Source organism: Notamacropus eugenii, chromosome 4 (assembly GCF_028372415.1).
Source record: "Notamacropus eugenii isolate mMacEug1 chromosome 4, mMacEug1.pri_v2, whole genome shotgun sequence".
In the NCBI taxonomy this organism is placed as follows: domain Eukaryota; kingdom Metazoa; phylum Chordata; class Mammalia; order Diprotodontia; family Macropodidae; genus Notamacropus; species Notamacropus eugenii.
The window spans coordinates 91,164,150-91,187,193 of NC_092875.1; the positions used below are offsets into that span (position 1 = coordinate 91,164,150).

General features: G+C 38.7%; 1 protein-coding gene across 5 annotated transcripts in view; it reads left to right on the forward strand.

Moving 5' to 3' along the window:
• Positions 1-22,384, forward strand: part of LOC140500386 (maestro heat-like repeat family member 5) — a 114,888-nt gene extending 92,504 nt beyond the window's left edge. For 2 of the 5 annotated variants that reach the window (XM_072602904.1, XM_072602906.1), the window contains exons 21-27: positions 880-1,023; positions 2,857-3,033; positions 9,460-9,615; positions 10,457-10,579; positions 20,980-21,082; positions 21,492-21,566; positions 22,191-22,384. In XM_072602904.1, the coding sequence (XP_072459005.1) occupies positions 880-1,023; positions 2,857-3,033; positions 9,460-9,615; positions 10,457-10,579; positions 20,980-21,082; positions 21,492-21,566; positions 22,191-22,288 (876 nt within the window). In that variant the 3' untranslated portion in view covers positions 22,289-22,384. The remainder of the gene's footprint in view (positions 1-879; positions 1,024-2,856; positions 3,034-9,459; positions 9,616-10,456; positions 10,580-20,979; positions 21,083-21,491; positions 21,567-22,190) is intronic. The other 3 variants (XM_072602907.1, XM_072602905.1, XM_072602908.1) reach the window with 3 other exon arrangements.
• Positions 22,385-23,044: the final 660 nt, after the last annotated feature.

The window sequence follows — 23,044 nt, forward strand, 5'->3', positions numbered from 1 at the left end:
CCTTGAGTAAGATTTAATGAAGGATGTAAGTAGGAAGAAAGGAGGAGGATGAGCCTCATTGTGGCCAAGTATAAGATAGCATAGTTAGGAGAAAATATCCCAGACTTACAAACGGGAAGCCTGTGTCTCAGAGAGGGGATGAGACCTGTTCAAGATAACACAGGCAGTAAATAGCAAATAGCCAAGCTAGGATTAAAGGTTGGGCCTTTTTCAACTTGATAATAGTGCTGGGCCCAAAGAGTTGGCTGGGAAAGGTCAGTTACATGATCCAGGAGGTGAGTAGAGAAGCTCTTAGAAGTCAACTGAGAAAAAAGGACATTTTCAGGTCAAATGACTGTCATTGAAACAGATCAAATCCTCTAAGTTTAGGAATAAGACAGAGAGCTATTGCTCAGACATTACCTAATCCCTGGATACTGACTCTCAGGGATTCCTCCCTGACACCTGAGAGAAAGTTCAAGCCTAGGCTTTCACTGTTCCAACATTGAGTTTTCATGGGGATCTCATTCCCCAAGAGAGGCTAAATTTAAGAATAAAAACTGGCCACAGAATGGTGGGGAATAGAAACTACCAGAGAATGGATCTCTGACAGGACATTGAGGTCAACGATCAAAGTTCTAATGAGTTTGGAACACCATCCCGCTACGTAAAGAAGAGGGTAGAGAAGACTGTCCCAACCTTGGCCGCACTTGCCCTTGGGGCACATTCAAACCAAGAACCTGGGATGGGGAATGGGTATTTGTCATATTCTTGGCAGGGCATAAGGTTGTTTTTGGTGCACATATGTGCATTCCTGTATCCCTGACATGGTTATTGATGGCCAGAGTTTAGGGCCAGCTTTGCATAATGTGAAAAGCTCACTATAAGAGCCCTGTTCAGCTTCTCAACAGCACAGAGGTCCCACGATATAAGTCTCGGCGGTCTATTGGGAACTTCCTAACTTCATCCTTGAGTCATTCCAATCAGGTGGTACAGACTATGAGTTTGCAAGGGTTGGGCAGCCTTCTACTTCAACCTGAGAAGGTAAGAAGGGAAATACTGTCAATACTATTGATGGAAAATGTCCCCCAAAAGGATATCCCCACCAGTTCAGGATTCAAGGTTTAAGGCCATGACTGTTTCTTCCTGCCCTCCTCCCTTTCCCAGACACCTTGTAAAAAAAGTCACTTCACTGTCCTTTCATATTCTCCCTGGACACATGCTACTCTCTTATTTAGCATCATCAAAAGTCCCTCTTCTCTTTTATCCTATTTTTTCCACCACTGCCCCCCAACCTCCTCCAAACATAGAACCACAGATCTCAGTAAGTGCCTCAGAAGTCATCTAGTTCAGTACATACCTGAACAACAACTTAGATATTCACATTCTAAATGGATTTTTAAAATCTCACCAATTCATATGTTCCCTTCAGCAATCCAGATTGCAACCCTTTTCTTCCCACTCAATCCTATGTTACTCTTGTGCATAACTCCCAAGAACTTTTGCACAGTTGGTTCATCCAACGTGCCAGAGGCCTCCCTTGCATTTTTTTTACATAATATTGATGGCAGCAGAATACATGAGTCGCTTATTGTCTATTTCCTTCTCTTGCCACATGCCCATCCCATTTTTCCCCCTCACTTTCTTAGATGATATCCCTTACTCTAGTTTTTTTCTTTGTACTTTCTTATTTGTTATATGCTATAGACTAATCAAACCTACATATGCCTCTGCATTGTCCTATGAGTGGTATTCATTTTTAAATCTTCAGAAACTATTATAGTTAGTGACTCAAAGCTATACAACAATGCTGACAGAATATTACTAGTAAAAAGATGGACCTGTGTTTAAGGGGCATTAAAGGAGCTTTGGAATTTCTTGAAAGTGATTTAGCTCACTCTCTCTTTTAATACTGAAACAAATTATTCACTGTCAGTATCTATCTAAGAAGTCATTACTGATAGCTGCTCTATACATTGTTCCTATTACTATTTGTCATAATCTGGACAATAGAGACTATTCATCCACTTAGTTTTTCGTATATGAATGTTTAAACCAAAATCTTTTGAGTGATCATGGCTCTTCTCTAGAAGGCTATGTAGTATTTCAGGGTTTTATGAAAATTAAATCTTGTCATCTGCAAAGAGGAGCATCTGGAGGACTTCACCATTTACAGAGAATTACTCTTCAACTTAAAATAGATCACTTCCATTAAAGTGGAAATAGTTGATAAAAGTCATTATCATATCCCTTGTCTGGTATTAATCACCAAAGGATCATTGAATAAGGCTGTCTCTGTTGGTATATATTTCAAGAAATCTTGAAAAATTTTGATATATGTATGGAAGGTGCCTTTTAGGTGGCATTTTGCTCTACTGAACCAATATAGCCAATACATAGCAAGCCAAGTGAATTTCACCAAAAGATATTCTCCAGTCTAAGTATTCCTAGCTCCTTCAACTGATCTTTATGTAATTTGAGTTGTAGACCCCTCCCCATCCAAGTCACCTTTTGCGTAAACTCTATTTTGTCAATATTTCTCTTTCAGTGCGGTACACATGCCACACTTACATTGTCTCCATTTCTTCTGTCCTCCAGCTTAGACATCCACAGTTCCTTCAATTGGCTTTCATAAGACAAGGTTTCTAAAACCTTTCTCTGTCTGACAAGGGGAGACACTGAGGGCACACAGGCAAAATTCTATCCCATTACTCTTTTGTTAAAGGCCTGACAGATCAGGGAAAAAATTCTGAGCAAGTTGGCGTTTTGGGTGGGAGAGGTCCAGAAGACAGTTTTCGCTTTGTAGAATATACAGATCCTGGCAAATTCTTAGGAGTACCCTAAGGTGTTTCTCCTTTTCATCCTTATCCCTTGCAGGGAGATCTGCTCCGGAAGCAACTGTCAAACATGATGGAAAGATTGTTGCTTAAGGAAGAGGAAAACATTTTAGTACTTATGAGCATCATTGGTGAAATCCTGCATCGTCTGACTTTACAGGGTGCTGGTTCCAACAGCCTCAAGATGGCAGAACAGCTATATGATCTCTTTGATGATGTAGGTGTCTGGGCTAGGCACCCAGGGATAGGACTAATGGGAAGTATTCAGCTCTTAACCTGGGGTCTTGCTATATCACATGAGCTTCCTGGGACACTCATTTAGGGCTGGTCTAGAATACTTCACCTTGGCCACAGGGTGTTACTTTGAAGTACTTTTTTCTTCAAGACAAATCAGAATATTTTATTGATGTCCTATGTCTTTACATCACAGTCCTACCTGAAGGAAAAAAAAACACAACACACTCTACTTTTCCCATGAATTTTCCCTTATAGGAAAAAAAAAAACAGAAAAAAAAGCCAGATACTTTTGATAGAGTGATTCTGCATAAAGCCTTGTCATCATCTAGTCCTCTGACTTTCTTCCATGAGGAAGAAAATATGCTTCCAGTATCTGTTTCCTGAGGACTTCATTGGTTTTCCTATTACTAACATTATTACTAATAGATAACAATAGTCTTTGTTCACTTATTTAATTTATAATTTATATTTGTATATTATACATAGTATATGCATTTATTAACATTTATGAAGTTTATATAGTGTTTTACAGTGTATAAAGCACTTAACATATATTATTACTCAATATTTACTTCCTTTTAGTTATCTTTTAACTTAGGTAGTGGTAATCATTATGTATGTTATCCTTTGGTTTCTCCTTATTTCTCTATACATCAGTTCATAATACATTTGCCATATTTCTCAAGAAGTAGAAGAATTCCTTCAAAAGGAGGAGAAAGATTTAAACTAAAAGAGAAAGATTTATAAAAGATCCCAAGAAGCAGAACAAGAAAGATACAGAATAAAAGCAGAGGAGAAAGGGAAAGATGGGTATGACTGTGGAAAGGAAAGAAGGAAAGATGAGTATGATTATGGAGGTACTCAGGAGGTGAGAAAGCTGAGTTCAAGATAGGCACAAGCGATTTGCCTCAACAGTTCTTCAGAATAGCCCCTAGCAAGAGCAACAAAGAATTGCAAAGCTCACTTCCAGATCTCGTTCAGAGCCTGGTGAATCTTGAAGTGATCTGTATAGAATAGGCAATGGTTTCATTTCTGTGCCTGTTATGTATGCAGAAAGAATGAGTTACTCTTCCTCCTAGAAGAGATGCTAACACTAAAAGGACTTTAATGACACAAGACAAAGGAACAAAACCATTCCTTTCAGATATTCTTGAATTTCAGTCTTTCTATTAAAGGAACTTATCAATGAGAATGAAGTGTCACTTAAAAAGAAGAACCAAAAAATCTTCACTTTTGAATTTTTTTATAATTTTTTAATTTTTCATAAAGTCATTAGCTCCATTCTAATCTTTAAAGAATTATTTTCTTCAGTGTGCTTTTGGATCTCCTTTTCCATCTGGCCAATTCTGTTTTTTAGGGTATTCTTTTCTTCATTGGCTTTTTGGATCTCTTTTGTCATTTGGGTTAGCCTATTTTTTACAGTGTTATTTTCCTCAGCATTTTTGGGGGTCCCCTTTAGCAAGCTGTTGACTCATTTTTCATGATTTTCTTGCATCACTCTCATTTGTCTTCCCAATTTTTTTTCTGCTTCTTTTACTTGATTTTAGAAATCCTTTTTGAGCTCTTCCATGGTCTGAGACCAATTCATATTTTTCTTGGAGGCTTTGGATGGAGGAATTTTGACTTTGCTGTCTTCTATTTGCATGTTTTGGTCTTCCTTGTGACCAAAGTAAGATTCTGTAGTCTGATTCTTTTTCTGGTTTTTGTTCATTTCCCCAGCCATTTACTTGACTTTTGAGCCCTTTGTCTAGGTAGATCTCTGCTTCCAGTGAGGGTGGAGGGTGTACTGCCAGCAACTCTATTCCCACATGATCTGTGAGCCATCTGTGGGCCTAGAGCTCCAGAAACAGCCCACTGCCTCTGCCTCTGCTGCTGCTGTGGCTGCCTTAGATTCCTCCTTCCCCTTCCCTCTCAGCTACCCTGGGACTGGGGCCAAACCACTCCACTCTCTCACAATGGTACCACAGGCTTTTTTCTACTGACCTTCCAATTTGTCCTCAGAGTTTTGAGGTTCTGAAGTCTGGAAACTGCCACAGGTGTGAAAGATTCAGTCTCCTTAAGGCCTGCTCAGGTCCTGTCTGTGCCAGTGCAACCCATGCTGGACTGCACTCTGCTCCCAGCATGGCATGATAGACACTAACCACAACCTTCCAGGCTGTCTTGGGCTGGAGATTTGCTTCACTCTGTATTCTGTGAGTTCTGCAGCTCCAGAATTTGTTTCAAGCCATCTTTTACAGGTATTTGGCTGGGATTGGGGGCAGTGCTCTAGAAAGTACATGCTGTTACTCTGCCATCTTGGCTCCACCCCCCTTGAATTCTTTTTTTTAAAAAAGGGATAAAATTAATCTGAAGAGGCAAAAGGAAATGATGATTGCTGTCAAGAAGTGGGAAAGTGAAGGAAGGTGACAGAAGAGAAAGAAGAAGAAAGACCCTGAAATGCTTGGAGATAAGTAATCAATATGAGGAATGTCTCTGGGAGGATGGAGCTGCACCCTCTGCAGAAGAAACAAACTATTTGTCTTCAAAGGAATGAGGTGTACAGCCTCAGGTGTACTTGGAAAAGTTGATGAGAGGAAGAAGGAGGATCAGTAGAGGTTGATGACTCTTGTCAGAGACAACCAATCTCTGAAATGACAGCAACATTAGAGAAGTCAGCTAACCTCCCGTGTAATCCCAGATGTGAAGGAGAATCTCTAAAGACTTGCTAAGATGTATGAATGCTGCACACTTATGGTCATTAATTTGAGTACAAATGAACTCAGAGGAATCGAGAAGACATTGTTAAATGTTTCAAAATCATACCCAAGAAAGTGATAAATTTCAGGGCACAGATGGTGTTTTCTTCAGAAGGAAAAGACCTATTTTAGAAGTGAATAGTTTGATAAAGGCTATAATAAAGGGACATACACCCCAGATTTTGAGAGAGTAAATTCAGAGAAAGGATAGATAGGATCTCATGACTAAACTTCTACAAAGGAAGTTACACCAAGAGGAATGGGAAGCTTTCAGTAATGAAATACCAAAAACTGAAAGTAAGGCAAATCCCACTAGGAGAAAAAGGAGTTGTCTAAAGGAAGCTATGTTAAGTGTAGAAACTCACTCACCAATTCAGATTTTGAAAAGTCATGCAAGAAAGCAAGGATAGGTGACTTGAACAAGAAGGTAACTAAGTATGACAAGGCCCTACAAGAATACTACCAGCACACAAACTCAGAAGGAGCTGAGTCTGTTGAGGAAAAAAGGACCAAAAAAAGGGGGGGGGGATATTTTTAGTTATATTAAGGGTCAAGAGAAAGAAAGCAGGTGTAAGTTTGCTATTTGAAGGGCCTGGAATGACGATAACTGATAATGGAGGTGATTTAATTGATATCACTACTATGTCCTCTGTCAAGGTTTTTGTAGTGGGAAGGAAAAAAAATGAAAGAAAACAAAAAAGCCAGTAGGGAGTAGATATATAAGGTAAGTGAGGAAATCGTAAGAAATCTCCTGCTGACCTTGATGAGTTCAAGTTAGATAGCCTGGTGGCCTACAATCTAGAGTACTGAAAGAACTGGCCAATAAGATTGCTCAACCATGCTCAGTGGTTTCTATTAGCAAAGACAGTATACATACAGACATTTATACACATGTATAACACACACACACAAATATTTACCAATTATATATGAAAGAAACAGCAAAGTAAATTAGGGGGAGCACTAATAGTTTCATTTAGATAAGGGATTCTTCACCTTTTTATGTCATAAATTACACCGTTTGGCAGTGTGGTGAAATCTGTAGGCAGCTTCCCAGAATAATGTTTTTAAATGCATTAAGTAAAAATGCGTAAGATTACAAAGGAAATTAATTACATTGAAATATAGTTATTGAAATATTTTTTAAAAAAAATTAACAAGTTCATAAGTGCCGGGCTAAGAAGCTTTGGTGCAGAGGTTGTTGTTTGAGGAGAGTTTTGAAGGAAATAAAAGATTCTGAGAAGTTCAGGTGACCTTGGGGCACATTCCAAGCATGGAGGGACAGTAAGTACAAAGACCCAGAGTTTAGAGATGGGGTGTCATGTGTGAGGAACTGCAGAAGGCTAATCTGACTAGACCATAGAATGTGAAGGGGGAGTCATATATAAGTAACAAGCTTAGAAAGATAGGTTAGAGCCCAACTTGTGAAGGATCATAAATCCTAAAGAGTTTATATTTGATCCTAGAGGCAACTGGAAACTCTTGGAGTTTATTGAGTAAGGGAGTAAAACATGGCAAGACAGTTGCTTCAGGAAGCCCACTTTGGCAACAATGGGGAGGATGGATTGGAAAGGGTAGAAAGCTGAGGTAGTGAGATCAACTAGGAGGCTAAATTTATGGAAGGCAGATAGGTGGTGCAATGGATAGAGTGCTGGACTTGGAGTCAGAGACCAGAATTCAAATCTGGCTTAAGTCACTTACTAGCTCTGTGACTCTGGGCAAATCACTTTACCCTGTTTGCCTGTAAAATGAGCTGGAGAAAGAAATGACAAACCACTTCAGTGTCTCCACCAAGAAAGCCCCAAATAGGGTCACGAAGAGTCAGGCATGTCGAAAATGGCTGAAAAATGACAAATCTTAATTGAATGAATTATAAAATGAATGCCTAGTCCAGATGTGTTATGGTCATGACAGAGCAAACCCAACGGGCCTATTACCTCCTCATTCTTGGAAGCTATGCTTTTTTTAACTCAAGATTTTGTGAGTTATTTTACTGCCATCTCATATATCTAGCTCATGTTGATCTTGCAGTCATTAAAACCTCCAGATCTTTTTCAAACAAAACATTTTCTAAATATGTCTTCCCCATCTTATATTTCTGAAGGAATAGGAATATATATATTCCTATCAAAGTTCATCTTATTTGATTCATTCCAGTGTTCTAGTTTGTAAAGATCTATATTTTCTATGTTGTCTATATTTTCTATTATGTTAATAGTTCCTTACTGTCGATTAAAACTTTGCTAAGAATGTCATCCATTCATTTGTCAAAGTCACTGATAAAATTATTAAACATCATAGAGCTATGCAAAGATTCCTGGAACACTCTACTTTCCAAATAGATGTTGACTGTTCTTTGAGTCCAATTTTTCAGATAGGTCCAAATCCATCCCATTGTGCCAGTATCTAGTTTATGGGCACACCCAAGGCTTTATCAGTAAGTGGATCCCCCATCCCCAACTAATTTTGATCTCAAAGTTAATGGGCAATGTGTGTTCTTATATTACACAGTGTTTTCCAGGTCACCATTTGCTTTTCCCATAATGACCATCATTCAAATCCCTAGCTTCCCCCAATGGCAAAATGGATCCTGGGAACCTCATGGTCCATTCTTTTCTTATCTTCTCACAGAGACACAGCTACACTCTGAATGCAAAACTCATATGCTAACTCAGACCTCAAACAAATCAACGAGGATGAGACCATCTGCATTGTTCTTTATTCAAACAAAACTACTGTGCAGAGGAGTTGAAATAGAAGCACCTTTGAAAAGAAGAGTATCTATAAACCTCCTACTATTTATAGGGCCTTGTATGAGGTTAGATAGGATCCCATAAACACTGTTCTCAAGAATCTTGCAATCTATGAGAAAGGAAAGTCATACAGAAATAGACATTCCTAAAAGGAGAGTAAGAAATATGTAAAGAAGATATCCAAGGAAAGAGTTATGAGATGTTTTCAGAGGGAGAGATTGTTAAATGGAGCTGAAGTCTACCTTTCACCATTTCCATTGAGCTAGAACAAATTACCATAATTTACATAATTATAACTGTGAACTGCACAAATTTGAATATATGTGACCACTTTACAGAATTTATTATTCGCACTAATCAGAACATAGCTGTATACCCATTTGTCCTAGTACTTTTCTCTGGAGCCAAGTGAAACAAATTACTTCCTTTTCTACATTTCTAATAATTTGAAGACAGCCATCATGATCTCAAGATGTCTTCTTTCTCCAGGCTAAACATCTTCTATGGTTTGGTTTCCGGTCCCCTCTCTCTATTGGTCACCCTCTTCCAGTCATGCTTCACTTTATCAACATCATTCCTAAAATTTGGTGTCCAGAACTGTCCATAATTCTCGAGTTATGCTCTGAACAGGGCCAACAGTTGGACTATTACTTCCATTTCTGTCTAAGAAGACATTTTTTTCAGCTGCCATGTACCACTGTTGACTCTTATAACTTTCAGTCTTCTAAAGCCCTCATATCTTTTCCCCTGTGAAGCATTGCTTAACCATTATTGTAAATCAGTTTTTGTTTTCTCAACACCCAGAAAGAGAAAAATCCTACCTGTCAATCCAAAATTAAGCTGAAAGTTCATAGATGGCATCATTTTGTCTGTTCTCTCAAACCTAATGTCCAACTTTAGTGGGTTTGTCCTCCTCAGGAGAGAGAAAATGTTCGAGGAGAAGCCATCTTCCTCTACGGAGACGTGATCTATAGTGGTGGGAGGAAGTATGAGCAACAACTGAAGATACATGCTTTTCAGTGCCTGGTTCCTCTCCTCTTTCATCTGGCTGACCCATGCCCAGAGGTTGTTGTGGTAAGAATGGATCATTCACCTGGGACTATCTGAGAACCTCTTATGAGCCAACTTATGGGCTCAGCTGCTCTGTGGGGGAGATAAAAAGAGGGGGAAACAAAGTCTCTGTCACTGAGATAATTCAAAGCTTACATGGGAAGAGGAGATTCACCCACAGACAGCTGAGAAAGGTCCATCATATATTTAGTTGTTGTTCAACCATTTTAGTTGTGTCTGATGCTTTGTGACCCCATCTGGGGTTTTCTTGGCAAAGATACTGGAATAGTTTGCTATTTCCTTCACCAGCTCATTTTACAACATCATATATACCAAAATTCAAAATGTTTCTCATCTACTCAAGGAGTCTATACACAAGAGTCATTATGGTGGGTCAGAATAGTAAGGGAAGAATTCCTAACGGATATTGGGTAAGCTTTTGGTTGAGCAATGGGAAGTCATTCTAGATAGAGTAATGGGAGATCATGAAAAGGGGAGGGGTTGTGTAAACCAGAGCTAGGGAGCTGATGACAGAGACTTTTTCACTTGAGGGAGCCAGCTTCCTCCCCTTACTGTGTTCTTCCTTCCTGCTCTCCCAGTCACCTATTAGAGTCCCCTCCTGGGCCTGAAGGGAGACCAAATAAACCAGGCTCCCAACAGTCACTTGGTGTCTTCGGGTAGTACTTCCTGTCATATAAACTTTTTCATTGTTAGTTTTTCAAGTGTGCTCAGGAAGGGGATAGGGAGCATGGAAAGTGGCCCCAGAGTCTCCAAGACAGTTGGGAAGCTGGGGCTGGGGGGAAGATGATGGTAAGGTCTGAAAACCCAAACTCTGATGTGATATTTCTTTGCTTTTTCCTGGTAGAAGACTAAGTCTACGTTCATGCGTCTAGCCATATTATTCAACTGGGGCTTTCGGAAGGAACTGTTCACCACTCTAGCCTGGCGTGAGGGTCTGGGAGCTGAGAATGACATCTTTCTCTACATGGTGAGAGGAGTAAACTTTCCTTCTGGAATTTGAGTATCTGTGTGGTTGAGGCTGGGGGTAGCTAGGAGCAGCAGGCCAGGGCCATGGATTTAGAGACATGATTTTCACCATGAAACATCTGATATTCTTCTGCATGTGGAGGAAACAGTATAGGACAGAGTTTAATAGGACTATCTTGTTTCCCTTTAGACGCTACATCTCTCCTAAAGCAGCCTTTGGCTGCTGTTGGCTTATTTTGAGCTTACGGTCCATTAAGACCCTCCAGATCTTTGTCTCATGTAGTCATCTCAGCAAACTTTCTTCATCTTTTTCTTATGTGAGTAAGCTTTGAAGTCAAATGTAACATTTTCCATTCTTCTCCATTAAATTTCATTGTATTTGATTTAGCCTATCATTTTTTTTTTTTTGGTAAATGTCTTTATTCATTTGAAACTTGAGAAAAGAAAGAGAACATTTCCATGTACACAGCAGACTGTAAGAGAGGATTCAATACGAAACAATAAATGTCCATCTAAGGAAAACCTGTATAATAAATACTATACATTGTTTTCAAAGCTACCCAGCTATTCTTTGCTTCCTTCTAGGTTTTCTTTTATTCACTGCTGTGTACTTTTTACCTTATTTTTCCCTCTCTTCCCTCATACCCTGCCCTAAAGAAGGCTACAATTAAATGCATATATATGTATATATATACATATATATATAAACATTCACATATACACTCCTATACATATATGTAAGACTGTACCATGCCTATTTCCACTTGTCATCTCTTTCTCTGGAGGTGGATAGCATTTTCCTTCATTGGTCCAACTCTTTCCTTGTTTTTCTAAATCAACCATCTCATCATTTTCTTCACCCCAGCAGTATTCCATAGCAATCACAACCTGTCTGTGAGATTGTTTTCCAATTTTATGCATTCCTTCTATTCTTGGCTATGTTGGTTTTATTTATACAAGAAAATGTTAATCTAAAATAATCAAAATTATCCATTTTACACTTCAACAATGCTCTTACCTTATAATATAGTTTAAAAGTCTGATGATACTGCTGAATCTCCTTCTTTTACATATTTTTCTTATTTTTTAAAAATTCCTGAACTTTGTTATTGTTTTTCTAACTCAGTAAGATGATTTTTTTTAGCAATTTAATTGGGATGATATTGAATACATAGATTAGTTAGGTAAAATTGTCATTTTTATTATATTGGCTTTACCTATCCATGAACAATAAGTATTATTCTGATTATTTAAATCTGACTTTATTTGTTTAAAAAGTATTTTATGTTTATGTGCATGTACTTCTTTTGGCTCTTTTGGCAGGTATACTCAAGTATTTTATACTGTCTAGTTATTTATAATGGTCTAAAACAAAATTGAAAAATATTGGTGACAATATAATTTCCCTTTCTTTTTTAATTAAATCTATTTTAACTTTAACTTTGTCTGAGATCATGATAATTATCTTTGCTTTTTTGCATAATAAACTCTACTCCAAACCTCTGTTTTATCTTTGTGTGTATCTCTCATTTTTATTAAGTTTCCTGAAAGCAAAATATTATTGAATTCAAATTTGTTATCTGTTATTTATTTCCATTTTATGGGGAAATTAATCCCATTCATATTCTATGCTATGATTACTTCTTATCTATTTTCCTCCTTCCTATTTTTCCTCACCCTCTTTCTCACCCTATTTGCCCTATTCCTCCTTACTCCTCTAATTTATTTCTACCAGCTACTTTGCCTTCTTATTCCTTAGCCTATCCAACCCTCTAAGAGTCCCTCCCTTATATCCTTTCTCCCAACACTAGCCCCAGCCCTCTTATTTCTTTCTGAATTTAGTAGACTTTTATACCCTTCTAAATATGTATGTTCTCTATATAGCCCACTCCTGATGAGAGTAAGGTTCCAGTACTACCTGCTCACCCCACCCTCCCACTCGCTTCTTCTATGTCTCTTTTTCTCTTCAGGCTTCATTTGTATGAAATAATTACTCCTTTTTATCTCTCCCTACACATTTTTATTTTTTTAGGCTCACCCCATCATACATAGTTCAGCCCAAGCCTTTCTTTCAAATTATCCAAATAATGATAGTCATTAGAGTAGTGATAATATTTTCACATATAAGAAGTAAGCAATTTGACTTTATTGGGAACCTTTTAATTGGTCTTTAATGTTTACCTTATATTTCTCCTGGATCTTGTATGCCAAACTTTCCATTAATTTCTGCTGTTATGTCATAAATACCTGAATTCTGTTTGTTAAATGTATCTTTTTTCCTAATTCAGGATTATATTTAACTTTGCTGGGTAAGTTACCCTTGATTGCAATCCCAGCTTTTTTGCTCTCTGAGATACAGTATTCTAAGACCTATGTTCCTTCAATGTAGTGGCCACTAGATCTTGTATAATCCTCGTTGTAGTTCCATGATATTGAAATTGTTTTTTTCTTCTTGCTCGAAATATTTTCTCCATAACCTGAGAGCTTTGAAACTTGACTATGACATTCCTGAAAGTTTTCCTTCTGGGATCTCTTTCAGGTGGTGATTGGTGGATTTTTTTTTTCTGTTTCTGCTTTGCCTTCTTGTTCTAGAACTTCAGGGCAATATTCCTTGATAATTTCTTGTAATAGTGTATCAAGATATTTTTTATTTTATTATTGTACCTTTCAGGGAGTCCAACTATTTTTATATTGTCTCTCAATACATTTTCGAGAATATTTGTTTTTCTGATGAGATATTTCACATTCTCTTCAATTTTTTCATTCTTGTGATTTTGTTTTTATTATTTCTTGTTGTCTTATAACATCATTTATTTCTCCTTCCCTAATTCTAGTTTTCAAGGAATTACTTTCTTCCTTAAGTTTTTGAGCCTCTATTTCTAGCTGGTTGACTTTCTTTTCACAATTTTCTTGATTTTCTTGGATTGCTCCTTTTGTTCTTCTAATTTTCCCTTGATCTCTCTTCTTTGGTTTGTAATGTCCTTTTTAAGTTCTTCCAAAAACTCTTTTTGGGCTTGGGACCATTTGATGTTTCTCACTGAAAAGGAGTGGGATTTTTAACTCCACTATCTCTCTCTGAATATGAACCCAGATCTTCTCTATCCCCACACTAACTGTCTTTGGTTGAGTTCTTTCTCCTTTACTTACTCATATTTATTTTTATTTTGTTCTTAACAGCTATTAATATAATCAAGTTCTAGTCTCAAGATGGGGAAATGATGCCCTAGGCCTCCAATTCTTCTTACTGCTATTTCTTGGGCTCTATCCTGGAGCCCAGCCTTGGGTATTCCTCTCCACCCCAAGGTCAAAGCTAGAGCCCCCAACCACATTGTCCTGCAAATATTCTTGCTCCCTGCAGCCCTTCTGGTGGCTGCAAACTACAGCTGTCCTCTCTGCCCTGGAACTGAAACCAGGGTCTCTGCTGTCCTGCAAATACCCACAGCCAGCAGGTTCCCCACCCCTCTGCTACCACATTCACCAGGCATCTGCTAGCTCCTTCCCCACAACCACCTCCCGGGATGTATCAGGTAAGCTGTGCTTGGCCTCCCCAGGCAGTGGAAGGTCCTTCAGTCTTCTCCTACTCAGCCATCCAAACCCTTGAGCAGTTCCTGAGGTGAAAGTGTCTTGAGGCTGAGGTTGCCCCCCAACCCCAGCTGCCCCAGGGCTTATTGTCTGTTTATTCTGCAGTCAGTCTGAAGGTGTTTGCCCTTCACTGAGGTCAAACCTCTGGAGTCTTCTCAAGTTGTCTTAGGAGGACAATTGCTTTACCCTGACTCCTATTTATTTCTGCTACTCTACATTCACTCTGAGGTGATGCTCTGTCTTTTTTTTCCCCCTTTTTTTTATGGAGAAAATTTGGAAAGCAAAAAGTGTTCTCACCTATTTATCCATCTTCCCAGAATCCTCTCTGATTTAGCCAACCATTCTCATCTAGTGAGAACTTGTTGGATTCTCTGGCATCTGTGTTAACTCTCCTGCTTTATTTTATGTCATTTGTAAGTCTGATAAACAGCCATTTATGCATTTATTCAAGTCATTAATAAAAATCACTAAATTTTAGTAATAAAAATTACTAGTCTCAAATCTATCATTGACCACCTGCATAACTTTGAGGAAGCTACTTTGTATAGCTAGTAGCATCATCCATGATCTCCCGGGATTGTCTTGGGTCAGGGTGAGATAATGAATATGAAAGTCCTCTGGAAACTGTAAAGTTCTGTACATGTATGAAGGATTGCTGTTGGAACAGAGCACTGAATATGGTCCAGTCCAGACTTAGTTACTGTGAGAGATACCCTATGCTTCGATGCTAGAGGAGGTACAAATATAAATAGGATAAAGTCATTGACTTCAACAAGCTTATCGTCTAGTACAGAAATATGACATGTGTAGATAAGGATGATCAAAATTAAAATGTGGCAAGTACGTAAAACAATGGATAGAGCACTTTGGAATCAGGAAAGGTCATCTTCATGAGTTCAAATCTGACCTCAGACATTTACTAGTTGTGTGACCTGGGCAAGTCAATTAACCCTGTTTGCCTCAGTTTCCTTATCTGGAAAATGAGCTGGAGAAGGAAATGGCAAACCACTCCAGTATCTTTGTCAAGACAACTCCAAGGCAGGGGTCAGAAAGAGTTGGAAACAACTGAAACAGCTCAACAGCAACCAAAAAAGTACATAAAGGGAAGGTGAAGTGCTGGGAGATGGGAGACATCATTTACCTTGGTGGGGAGAAGGAAACGTTGAGGAAGAGTCACTTGCTTCACTTGAGCTGTGCTTTGATATTGTGATTTCCCACTGAGAAGTCTAAGAGTCTGTGACTATAAATTGTGAAAATGGGTTTTTATACCAAAAAATGGTGGTAACAATTATGTGACAGGTCCTTTTCCCCCCTTAATCTATTTAATTCAATAAATATTTTTTATATAACTTTTATAAGCAGAGTACTACGTTGGACAACGATGGTGGCACAAAGTTAAGATGTCTTTGCCCCCATAGAGTTTTACTGTCTGAGAAGAAAATAAAATACAGAGATAACTAGAGTATACAGTAATGCAAGGCATATGTACTAGAACTGTGCAAATAAATGTGAAGTGTAATAGATTTTACTCCAGCTCATTATCTGAACTCCATATGAATCTTTATGTTTCAAGGTATGTCTTATAAACAGCATGCCACTCTATTTTGCTTTCTGTTCCATTGTGCTATCCTCTTTTTGTTTTATGGATGAACTCATCCTATTTACATATGAGTTATAATTATTAACTATGCATTTCTTTACATCATATTTCTTTATATTTTATCATCTTTGTTCCTTATTCTGTCTTTAAAGAAAAAAACAGGGAGGTGGGAGAAGAGTGTGCTCAAGACAAATACTCTAGGATTGATTAAGGCAGCTTCTGTTCCCTTGCCCCTCTTCCCTAATCACAAATTCTTACCTTTCTTTATTTTCTTTTAAACTGCTTTTCACAACTTCCCCTCCAATCTTAAATTTTATTTTGCTTAGGACAAATCCTTTTCTTAATCCACCCTCTAACTTATTCCTCCCTTTCCTCTCCCAGTTCCTTCCTTTTACTCTATTGACTGTATTTTACATCAAATTATGTGTGCTTGTCTGCTACCCTCCTTTGGCAAGCTCAGATGAAGAGGTTCAAATGACACCTAATCCCCACACCTCTTTCCTTATTTGTATAGACTTCTTGTGTCTTCCAATTACTTGAGATGCTAAATTCCCTGACATTTCTTCCCCAGTGTACCCCTCTCTCCCTTCTCTTTGCTTTCTTCTTTTAATATCATCAAACTATAACAAAAACACTACAATGGTTTCTGTCATATTTAATACTTTATATGACCCATAATGATATTAGGGTTCTAAGGGGACATTTGTATCATCACCCTTCACCCTCGTAGAGTCTCTTCTCATTGCTCACTTGTATTTACTCTTTTCTGTTTCTTTTGACTCCTATGTTTTGCACTTCAAGATTTCTGCTCAGTTCTGATATTTTCATCCTGGAAGCTTGGAAGTTTTCTACTTCATTGAAGATTCATCATTTCCCTCTCCTCCCCTTTTAAGGATTATATTTAGTTTTGATGGATAAGCAATTCTTGGGTGTAAGCCTTTCCCCTTTCCCCCTTGAAATATCTTATTCCAAACTCTTCACTCCTTTAAGGTGATAACTGTTGAATCTTGTGTGTGACTCTTGGATTCTTTCTTCTGTTTTGAGCACTTTTTGTTTGATCTGGCAACTCTGAATTTTGATTATAATATTCCTTACAGTTTTCCTTTTATAGTTTCTTTCAGGAAGGGAATAGAAGATTCTATTTTCATAATGACCTCAGGTTTTATTTCTTTTTCTTTTTTTTTTGCCCTCAGGTTTTAATAGGTCTATACATTTTCTTTCATGATTTCTTGAAATATTATAAACATTATATAATGACTTTTGGGTAGTACAGTGATTCTTAAATGATTTCTCCTTAATCCATCTTCTGGATTAGTTGTCATTTTGTTTTTTAATAAGAGATACTTTACATTTTCTTCTGTTTTTTTCCATCTTCTGACTTCGTTTCTTGTTGCCTCATGGAGTCAATAGCTTCTGTCTTGTCCATCCTAATTTTCATGGAGTCTGTTATGTAGATAATGTTTTGTATTTGTGTTAATCTTTTAATACTCCTTCCAGTTCTACCCTCCAAAGTGTCCTTTCTTTTCCATTCCTTTCCATTAACTATGCCATTTCACTTATAATATAAATTTTACAAAAAAACAAACTCTTGCTTCATATTTCTGTGAATTCTAATTGACATCATGGTCAAGTTGCTTTTCTTTAAGGCTTTACTCACAGGTGCTTTGGCGTTTTTCTCTTCCTTGTTTATGTCTTGGTAACTCTTGGCATCTTAATAGAACTTTGTGATATGAGTCTTGTCTTTGTTTATACATTCTTCCAGTTGTATTTTTTCAGGTTGAACATTGAGGCAAGGTCAGGCTGTGTGCACTTCTAGAGGGAATGTCATGGCTTATATGTTCTGGGTCTGTTTTATATGGAGTCTTGCTACTATATTGCGTGTCAGTTGTATACTTCAGGAATCACAGGGGCAGCTCAGGCCAAGGAATCACACATTTTAATTGGGCCTTGTGGATTTGATCTAGGACATAGTTGGTTTGCTCTTCTTTTGAACTTTCTACACTCTAGACCCCAGTTTGGGTCTATAACCTAACTACAAATTTGCCACTCAGTGACTTCCAGCATACAATTACTGACCCCAACCCCTGTCAGCTATGCTTGTTGGCATTGAAGATTCAGGGTAGAGCCATAGGCCTAATCCTGGCAAGAGCCCAGAGGCTGAATTTGAGATCTCTTTCTAGAATCAAAGGAACAGAGCTAAAGACCTAATCCTGCTTCACAATTCCTGATCTGGTCTCATGCCTGAGGGCTAAATTTATCTTCTTGGGCTAGAAGAAAATGAACCATTTTGATGTTTTTTTTTTCCTTATACTTCCTGATTCCTTACTCATTCTGGCACCCTTCTTGGATCTTTGTTGGAATAGTTGTGGACTGTATTACTTCATTCTATTCTGCTGTAGTTTCTAGTTCTTAAGGGGGGAAAGATTCTTACCAACAAGGGAGGAGGGCAAGGAAAGATTTCTACAGCCAGTGATGTTGGAAATATGCTTTAAAGAATTGATAGAAATTGGTTTCTTATGGTGTCAGTCTGTATGGCCTGTTACTGCTTGGTTATTACCCCCTGGTATGGTCATAGACTGGGTCTATCATACCCACTCCTGACTCAACCATGACAATGAGACTTAGTCATGGAGGATTAGATGAGTCTCATGGATGAGAAGGATGAAAAGACCAATTTGGTGCATATGGGAGAAGTGAAGGCAAGGTAAGTTGGAGCCCATTTGAGGAAGGTTTTGAATATGAGGTAAACATGATTTAATTTCCCTCATCACCTCACCTTCAGGCCCCTTCCTGGTGCCTTCTCACTTTTTCTACAGTGAGCATGTAGTGTCTTCAGCTTCCCAGGGTTCCCCAAACTAGGTAGTGACTTATGCCCCAAAATTATATACCTCCAGCTGCCCAAAGTTTCAACCAATCAGTGATAATAATAAACATTTCTAATATTTTAAATGGTTTGATAATTTACAAGTTACTTCCCATTCTTTCCCAACAGCTCTATGAAGGAGAGAGATAAGAATTATTAACCCAATTCAAATGAGGAATTGAGGCACAGAGAGAGGAAACATTTTGCCAAAAGCCACGTAGCTCTTGTCAGTGGGAGAATAAAGACTGATGATTTAATTTAACAAGCATTTATTAGGCACCTGCTGTGTGTCTGATATTGTTAGACATTGCAGTTTCAAAGAAAAAATGAAAAACTTATCTACTCTCAAGGAGTTGGATGACAATAATAATAGTGACTCATATTTTTATACTGTTTTTAAATTTACAAAATACCTTTCTTTTTCACACCTCTGTGAATGATGTAGTTTATTATTTCCCCCACTTCACATGTAAAAAAATGGGGCCCAGAAAGGGGATATGTCTTGTCCCTACTCACACAGCTAAAAAGTAGCTGGGCCAAGGTAAGCCTGTCTTCTAATTGCTTCTATACCACACTTCTCTTTGTTCTAGATGAAGGCTACTGATAAACCTAATAATATTCAGGTTTGGATAATTGTTATAATATACATATATGTCATATATTATCATAAGCCATTGTCATAGCTTAATAGGCTCCCTCTCTGCTCATGGGGATTTGTATTAAAAGAAGGGTATAGAGAGGAGTATATGCATTTCAAAGAAATTAAGTGCTAATAGTTGAATTCCTAGCTTCATATTTAGGGCAAAGCCTTTGATATGTCCCTTCATTTTGTCATCATTTCTCTGATGTCATGATTTTCTTTGAAAACAAAGGACAAACACAACCTGTGAGCAGACTGAGCTGCCTGAGTGGGAACCTAGCTAGGGAGAGTATACTCTCCCTTCTGTCTCCTCCTTCCCTTTCTTTGGGGTTTACTGGCTAAATGCCTCCTCCCTCCCTCCCTCCCTTCCTTCCTTCCTTCCTTCCTTCTTTTTCGTTCCCAAAACTTTAAACCCAGTGCACTCTGAAGCCCATACACTGAACAACAGGGGGTCTCTGCCCAAGCTCCACTTAATGACTGCCTTACAGTGATTATCAGTAGTAACAGTTTCTGTTCCCTCCCAAGTTGATTTAGATATTTTTTTCTTTTGTTCATTACAAGGGCCATTCCCTGACTAATTCTTAAAGAGGCCTATTCACTGAATGGGTGTTACCTCCTTCTAACTGAGTACCTGAAAAGGCCAGACTAAGAAGGCCAAGATCTCCCATTGCATCCTGGGCCATCTCCAGTCATCCTGGAGAATATCTGGTCACTGGACCAGATGGCTTAGGAGGAGAAAGTGAAATTGGTGACCTTGCATAGCCCTCCCTCACTCAAAACAAAGTCAAATGCAAGTCATGTCATCATTTCTCTAATGTCATGGTCTTCTTCAAAAACGAAGGACTAACACAACAAAAACTTTCATCCCATAGAAAATATTCCACCTCTTGATGACAAGGCCAACTGGGTTTAGAGGCAATGAAGGATTTTCAACTATGCATCATCAGTATGGAAATAGCCTTGAAGATGAGGGAAATGGTTATCTCTTTTGAGGAACTGAGAACTCTCTCCTGTTCTATCTGTTCATCCATTTGACTGGGGCTTAAAGTTATAGAGTTATAAACTGCTAGAACTAGAAGGGACCTTGGAGGTCATCTGGTCAAAAGTGTCACATAGAATTGAAAGGGATCTCAAAGCTGTCTACTTTTACATAGTCCTAACTAATAGGGAGGGAGGAGGAAAGGGCATGCACATTACATCCTAAGGCAGCTCATCCTACTTTGGGGTCAAACACTTTATCACTGGAATGCTTTTTTCTTACATCAAACCTAAATTTTCTTCCATGTAATTTCCCCCATTGCACCTACTTATGCTCCATGGGACCAAGAAGAACAAATCCAATCCCTCTTCTTCTGATATCCCTTTATCATGTTGCCTCAAAGTCTTTTCTTTTTCATGAAAAGTGTCCTCACTTCCTTGTCCCAGAGTGAGCTTAATTCAATACCCATATGGTTGTATAAATTTTGACAAAATTCAAAGCTTTAGTTTGACAAATGGAGAAAGTGAGTCCCATGGAGGCAAATAAACTTGCCTAAAGTTACACACAGTTGGAATTTCAAGTGGGAACATGTGTGTATGAAAGATGGGGTTGAGTTGCCTCCTCCCCTAGGCTTGGGGAAACCAGAAAAGAAGAGCTACTAGTCTCATATGCCACAAGCCATTGATCTCTCTCTTTAGAGAGAGATCTTTAACTTCTCATCTTTTTTTTCTTCTCAGGTGGAGAGCAATTTTGGGGACTACCATTTGTTCCTCCTGCAGGCTTTTATGTATGTCAAGAGCCCTCAGAAGAACATCCAACGGGCTGCCATGAAGTTTATTGGTAAGCTGCATACAGCTTTGATCATCTTGGTTTGTAAGTCTATCACCTATCCCCTCAGGATCTCCCTAAAGCCCTCACTGTCTCTGGTCCTTCCTGGATTCTGAGGCCCACTGAATACATGCATCTCCCACATCCCAACCTTGGTCTATACCAGCATCAATTGTGCCAAAGCTGAAGTGGGCAGAGATGTGGTCTCCCCAAGAAGCCAGATCCAGCTTTCTCTCAAGGTTAGAGCTAATGCATATATCCGTAACTGGGCTGGGAGCACAATCCTTGACTGAGGTCCCTGGCCCCAAATCTAGTCAGGCTGCAAGAGAGGGGTGCCTGGCTCTAGCTCCTAGCTGGAGAAGTGGAAGCCTGGACTTGCCTTCTCCCTCATATCTAGACTATTTTCTTTCTTGTGCTTTAGGTAGAATGCTTCTGGAGTATTTTTCTGATCTTTGTTTTTACTTGAACAAGTCAGATGTGAAGCTACTGACAAAAAGTAAGCTGTAGTCTCAGAATTTTAATGTCCAAGTTTGGGGTGGGGGTAAGATACTCTGACAGACCAGACACAGGAATCAAGTGAAACCAAGAACCTCCCCACATGGCAGGTTATGTCTCCTCCTCAGATCTTGGACCCTGTGGGCAAACTCCCAGAGGAAAGTAATGAATAGAGTGTCCCTAAGAGATGGGTCTATGTCTTTCCTTCAGACCAACAGTTTCTATAGGATAGCGCTTGTGTTTCCCTCTTGTAACAAAGGCTTCCACAGGACAGGGACATGAACCTCTCTCAGATTAGAGGCTTTCTAAGGACTGAGACTGTGTCTCACATCCTCAGACTATAGGCATGGTCTTGAGTGTTCTCTCTAAAGCTATGGGATCCCTAATAACAGGGGCCATGTCTCATCCTCAAATCTAGGGTTCCCTAGCAGTAGAGACCATCTCCTTTGTTGTATTTTCTCCCAATAAAGTCTTGAGCATCCCTCTCCCCTAGCCTTCCTTTCCAAGTGTTTTTATATTCATTTCCCCTTATGCTCAATCATCATCAAATCTTGTTTCTCTCCACCTCATCCTGAGAAAGTATTGAAGTTCAATTTTCTGCCTCTTCTTCACCATTCCCTTTTAGAATTTGAAGAGTTGCGAAGGGACAAAGACCCCAATATCAGAAAGTTCTACCTGAATTATTCAGGAGATATCTATGAGCTGTCCCAATATGTGGCTTGAAGCTCTAGACATTTGCCTTTTGTGTTTTAAAAAAAAGTCATTCGTTTTACCTTTCATTCAATAGTAACAAAATAAAAATTGCGTTTCATTCAACAAGCATTTATTAAGGACTTACATATGTGACCAGCACTCTATTGGGTGATGAAAAAATGCCAAGGTATTGATGAGACATTAGCCCTGGTGTCATGAAACTCACATTCTTGTAAGTAGGCTATAACTGGACAGATGGTATAAACAAAGTACATAACAGGTGTGTCTCGGAGGCACGAAAAAAAGGCATTATGGAGCTCAGGGAAAATGTGGCTGTTACCAACCAGGGGAATCAAGGAAGTCTTCCTGGGAGTGGTGGCATTGATTCAGGTCCCAGAGAATGGGTGGAAATAGAATGGACAAAGCAGAGAAGGGAGGGCATTCCAGATTGTGGGACCTATCATAAGTTCAGCATAAGGGGGTTCAGGACCCTCCCTCAGTTCACAGTCTAGTACAAGACATGTGTACATCTACCTATAATACAAGTAATATGATAAGTGCCCTAAGAGAGGGGCAGATACAAGACACAAGAGTTAAAAAGACAAAGATGTTCTTTTTACCTGAGCAGAGGAAGTTCAGTAATACCTCCTTAAAAGGTATTACTTGAGCAGAGTTTGGTCTTGAAGAATGGAAGACTTCCATGTGCACAAATGGCTCCCAAAGTGGATTAGGACATTTCAGACAAGGGAAAGGGATTTGGTAAGTATGTTCAGAAGAGAGGCAAGT